This window comes from Leiobunum rupestre, chromosome 8 (assembly GCF_980474605.1).
Source record: "Leiobunum rupestre chromosome 8, qqLeiRupe1.1.hap1, whole genome shotgun sequence".
Taxonomy (NCBI): domain Eukaryota; kingdom Metazoa; phylum Arthropoda; class Arachnida; order Opiliones; family Sclerosomatidae; genus Leiobunum; species Leiobunum rupestre.
Genome location: NC_143391.1, coordinates 27,256,268 through 27,261,982, shown reverse-complemented (window position 1 = coordinate 27,261,982; position 5,715 = coordinate 27,256,268). Strand labels below are relative to the sequence as shown.

At 37.2% G+C, this 5,715-nt stretch overlaps 1 protein-coding gene across 1 annotated transcript; it reads right to left on the bottom strand.

Annotated features, from left to right (window-relative positions):
* Positions 1 to 211: 211 nt before the first annotated feature.
* On the bottom strand, positions 212 to 5,349 carry LOC149932965 (glutamate-gated chloride channel alpha-like). Its single transcript, XM_090157208.1, has 9 exons — positions 5,305 to 5,349; positions 5,043 to 5,240; positions 4,845 to 4,927; positions 4,144 to 4,426; positions 1,271 to 1,512; positions 1,126 to 1,208; positions 909 to 1,046; positions 514 to 845; positions 212 to 445 (listed from the first exon to the last, which is right to left on the bottom strand). Exons 1-9 carry the CDS (start codon positions 5,347 to 5,349, stop codon positions 212 to 214), a joined length of 1,638 nt encoding a protein of 545 aa, XP_090013334.1.
* Between the last annotated feature and the right edge of the window lie 366 nt (positions 5,350 to 5,715).

Here is a 5,715-nt window from a genome sequence, read left to right as displayed (position 1 = left end):
TTAGCGACTTCTCATTGAAGGTCGTGAGCAAAAAACCACCCTGTAAATTTTCGAAACAAAACAGCCGTTTTCGGTCCCATCAAATATTATTTAGATTCAATGGTATAAGAAAAGCAGAAAAAGATTTTATCAGCTATTATCAGAAGTTTGAAATACGAACGTGTATAATTTGTCCATTTTCAATATCGTAATTCAATTACGAGAATGGAATTTAGGAGTTTTCATAAGCGATATTGTAGAAATACAACCAATAAGAACAAGTAAAACAGATCATCGTGGTGGGAAAGACGACTCTCGAAACTCGGTCCAGCAAGTTGTCCTGGTTCGAGGTTTTCCTTCCGCAACAACATTTGACTAAATGTTCCATTATCCGATGTCTCAATTTACGTCCTAGAGATTTTTTCAATTTGGAGAACGGCTTAACCGGTCCGTTTTCAAGGATTTCCTACGAATGGAAACATTTACGTAAAACCTAACAAAGTAGCGAAGATCGGAGCGTAATATTACACTGACAGCATTAGTCATCCTGTCCCAACCCTGTGCCAATGTGAATTCGATCAAAGACATGAAGACCATAATGACGCAACCCAACAGCCAAATATCCATGGCGGTAATGTAGTCCAAAGTAGGCAAACCGCTTCGAACATGAACGATCTCGGTTGACAAGGTCAAGATGGCAGTAACTCCCAGCGTGACGCGACCAGGAACGGCGTTGACGTCCAACCAGAAGGAGACCATCGAGAGACAAACTACCAGGAAACTGGGAATGTACGCGTTGACCAGACTGGCCGTCAAACAGCGGACGAATAAGAAACTGGCGTGCAAATACTGCTTAGCGTCCTTCGCTATAATATGTGTATACTTTATAAGCTCACTACGGATTCAAGTTTCAAGAAAAATTAACCAACTGTGTCTGTTAACAACGCGGGTAGTAGTGGCGTTTGCTTTGTAAACCAGAAAATTGGGCGGCTTCACGGGGTTGTGAAATATAAATTTATCGAAACCATCTAACCAATTTAAATCCACCTCTTTTTCGGTATTTGCAACTTTGTGAGAAAAAAAGAAGTATAAACTAAATCAAACATTACCACTGATAATTTTATAAATAGATCGAAAACCATTTACGTAATCCAATGTCGAGAGAGCAATACTGCGAATCCAGAGGGTAAACGTGAAAATCCATGCTACACCACGCCACGATTTTGTACCTTGGAAAAAATTCGTTAGCCGACAAGTACTGTGATATTTTCGATCAATAAGTGCCGACCACCTGTATGTCAGCGAGAAGACGTTTGAAGGGAGGCATATTTTCGTGAAGGCATTCGGGACGACGGCGTCATACAACTGAGTATCTTTGGCGTTGACGAAAATAATGTCGGGTTGGAACAAGCACTTAGAAATGTAAGTGGGAACCAATAATGCCTCTACTTTATCGACCATACTGATATACTTGGTGACGTTCAATTCTTGGTTTTTTCTTATGACGGTCAAATAGAGCTGTAAACTGAATTCCTAGAAAAAAAAATACACTGAAGTTAATTGAATAAACTTGAAAGCTGGCCCTTATATCTACCATATTTTCTTCTGATATATCATAAATGGCCGTGATATGTAATAAAACCCACAAACGTATTTGATCCTTCGACGCTAAGGTGACGAAAGTTCATTTCACAATGATAAAATATTTAAAATATATTTCAAAAATATTTAAGCAGCCAATAAAGCGTAAAAATTTAATATATTTACAAAATGTTTCTTATAAAAATTATTAATCGATAAGTTGGGTACGTTGAAAGATAAAACTGCATTTTTTAAACGTAATTTCCGTGCTAGACTCTTAATTTACACGTGAAGGTTTGAATTTTTTAAAGGAAACTTTTATTACATACGAGATTCGAAGGAATAATCATTGCATCGTTTTGGTTTGAGCTCATCCCAATCGATGTTAACTGAGTACACTCTAAATGAGATAAGACTGGTAATTAAAGAATGGGTTGCTACGAAACTACACATACCGAAGAATTAGACTTAACGCGAGAATTCGCTTGAACATGGCGTGTCCCGACTGGTCTAGTTAAAGCATCTTGATCACTTAAATCCCCTTATTTGCCCTTATTTACGAAGCCGAAGAACACGCGATGGTTCCCGTTAATACTAAGAAAAAACAAGTGTTGGTTTTTCAGTTAAAACTAATTAAAAAATAATATTCAAACTATATTACTGAATGTTTTTTGTCTGCAATCACGAACAAGTTTCTTTAGAAAACTGAAAAGAGGAACGTTCCATTTCATAAAATGGCCTGAGATCAAGTGAACATTACATTTCTAACGGAGAAGTCGTTAAGTAGGAATATTTAACCAAACACCGGTACAGCGAAAACGTTTCGACCGCATTTTTTAAAGATGTTTACCTGAGATTAACATGCGAGGCTCAGTACTTGGTTATAGTAAATGTAAAAGTGAATCGATAAAATAAAGCGCACATTTATTCTAATGCACAATGACGAAAACTTTTATTATTTTAAAATAACGAACTGGTTGCCGGGAGTAGTGGCTCACTCCTATAATCCCAGGCGTCCGGGAGGCAGAGTTTGTGGATGGCCGTGTGAGGACGACCACCAATCCCCCAACGGGTGGTCGGAATACTTCCGCCACGGGTGTCCCCACCCCTGTCCCCACGTATCCCCCCGTTGGCGTGGCCGTAACACATATCTCGCCCTGATTAATCAGATGGTGTCTCCGCCGGGCTCGCGGTCTTCTCAGACTCAATTCAGCCCTTTCTTCTTTGAATAAAAAAAAAATAATAACGAACTGGTTACGCGTTAGTTGGGCGCGCCAAAAACGATTATCTACCTATAAATTGTACGTTAATTAATTCCAATTGCAAACACGCCATTGCATGAATTAAAAGTGGTATAGTACACCGTTCACATTGATAAGTCTAGTGGAAGTTTCGGGAATGATTAGCTAGGTTTTTTGAACTATTCTTCGCATATTTCCATGTGGTTTTCAGGGGAAAAAAATGTGAATGATTTTATATAAACCATGGAAATTTCGGTTGTTTATAGGTGGGCAATATATTTCTGTACTACTGTACATATATTACGATAAAATTAAAACAAAATTCCACTAATTGTACAATAAAAAGCTTGGTTAAAACTAGACGTACACTTAAATGTTTGCAATCTTCTTCTTTCATTTAAATTTGGTTTTGAAATAAAGTAAATTAATTTAAATTAAATTAATATTACGTTTAGTTTGCAATTTTTACCGACAGCTAGATATGCTATTTTTATGATCATTTTTTTTCAGGGTTACAATTGTATGCAATTTTTTCGGAGTGTTATATTGTATTTTTAAGTTTAGGAATAATTTATTTTAAAAATTGAAAAATTAAGATATAACTTTTCTTAGTTTTAAATATTAAGAAAATGGCAATAAATTCGTATTAATGTTAATATTACTATTCGCTTCGATGAAATAGAAGATTTCGACCCAATGAAATGCTGCGTATTGGTTCACAAGCGTTTATATTCTGTCGCGTTAGTATAGCCCTAATATAAAGAAGGGGAAAATCTACATTGCATTCGGTTCGAGTATAATAGGATAAAAAAATTTGGAAAATAACTGTTTAGAGGATGCTCGCGTCAATGCATCTTAAGCGGCTAAAGAAAGTATAAGACCAAACCAATTTTGGGTGGGTACAAATACATTGCTTAATTAATTGTACCCCTTTTTCAAATCGGGCGTTGCAATGTACCCGTTCCACCACCGCTGAATTTAAATCATGAGTTCAAATGAAAATAATTTAATTCAATTTCCTCAAAATAGTGCCGTATTCTCAATCCGAATATGCTTCATTGTAAAAAAATGCCCAATAAATACTCGTAAAAGCGATGAACGAGCAAGGAAAGAAAACCCGCGACGCGCGATCCAAAATGTTATCCGCGTTGATTTTGGAAATCTTTTTAGGCCCTTTAGAAAGAGTTTTCTTTGTGGGTATTCGTGGCTTGACTTTTGACGAGGCACTTCTGCAAAATTTGTGGCAGCACGGTGAAGGAAAATATTTCCAAGTACGACGAACAACACTCTAAAAGAGTCAAACATGATTCTACTTTCCAAACCGGGAATCAATTTGGCTTACCGGCTCTTTCACACGTTCGTAATTTCGAGTCCAGGATTGAGCCAATGTGAATTCGATGAGTGACAGGAATACCGTGATCATGCAACCCAAGAGCCAGACGTCCATGGCCGTCATGTAGTCTAACGTAGGTAATGAAGAGCGGGCTTGAACAATCTGAGTGGCCAAGGTCAGGATGGCGGTCACGCCTAAAGTGACGCGTCCAGGAACGGCACTGACGTCCAGCCAGAACGAAACCATCGACAGACAGACCACCAGGAAACTTGGAATGTATACGTTTACAATGCTGCCCACGAGGGACCGAACGAATACAAAATTGGCATAGAGAAGTGGCGATGTCATGATTTCTTCAATATGAGAAATTCATTTAATGATAAAAAACATTCATTTCCATAGGTGCGTGTAGTAATATAATATTGTTACACGCGCCTTTGGAAACGAAACTAAAGCTTACTTACTGAAATTGCGCAAAGTAACGTTAGTATCAATAAATTTAATATGAAAATTTAGAGGTATGAAATTGCCTGTAATATAAACGCCTTTTCCCGTCCACGAAACATTAACTTCATTAGTTGATGAAGAGACTATAAGTTAAGAGAGGCTCTTTTTAAAGGAAAATCCTTTTTATAGGTATTTTAGAATATAACAATTTCAAAAGGGAAAGTTTTTCGACAGCCTCTTTTGAAACTTCATATTATACCTACAGAAACCAATCAGTAAAGAACAGTATTGAGAGTCCATAGGATAGAAGTGAAAGTTCATGTTGCAGCTCAGTGTGAGTCGATATCTGAGAAGACACAGTTTATCATGTAAAAAGACGTTTTAGCATATCGGTAAACTGTCATTCTACTTTTCATTTTAACAATATACCTGCCCGATCTAGAAATGTAACTACCAAATACCAATCTAGTGTTCGTATTTGGCATCGTCTCCTGGTATAACTCCGACTTTTTGGCGTTTGAAAAAATAATGTCAGGTTTCCATAAGCAGTCTTCAACATGAGGGGGTAGAATCTCTAATAGCCTTCCCTTTCCGAGTCCCGAAGTGTTCATGTATGGGTCTTCCCACGTACTTATGAGCACAACTTGCATCCCAAACTCCTTAGCATAAAATTATAACGAATAAAATGGCAGTTCTAACGATTAACACGTGACCTCATAATACCATATCTTCTTCCGAGATGTCATATAGTGATACAATCAACACCATCACCGAAATATTTAGAGGTTCACCTTAAAAAATAGCGCCAGAATAAGCCGAAGTATTCTGAGAAGAGTGGTAGCCTTAATATATTATCTCACTGTGTCTTTTATAATTCTCGTCATTTATGCAAAATGGGGGCTTTATATATTTCCATTCGGGAACTTCACCATCAACGTTGATTCTAGAAATTGTCAATGGGTTCTGAACTTCTGAGTGATGGGTTATCGTAAAAAAATGCCATAAATACCCAGAATGATTTGAAGATAACTTACTGAAAAAGTGAGATGATAATAAATTTAGCCAAAACGAATTTCATTCTCTACGCTGAGACTTCCGACTACTTGGCAGTTCTAATCCAGACTAATTTAGGTC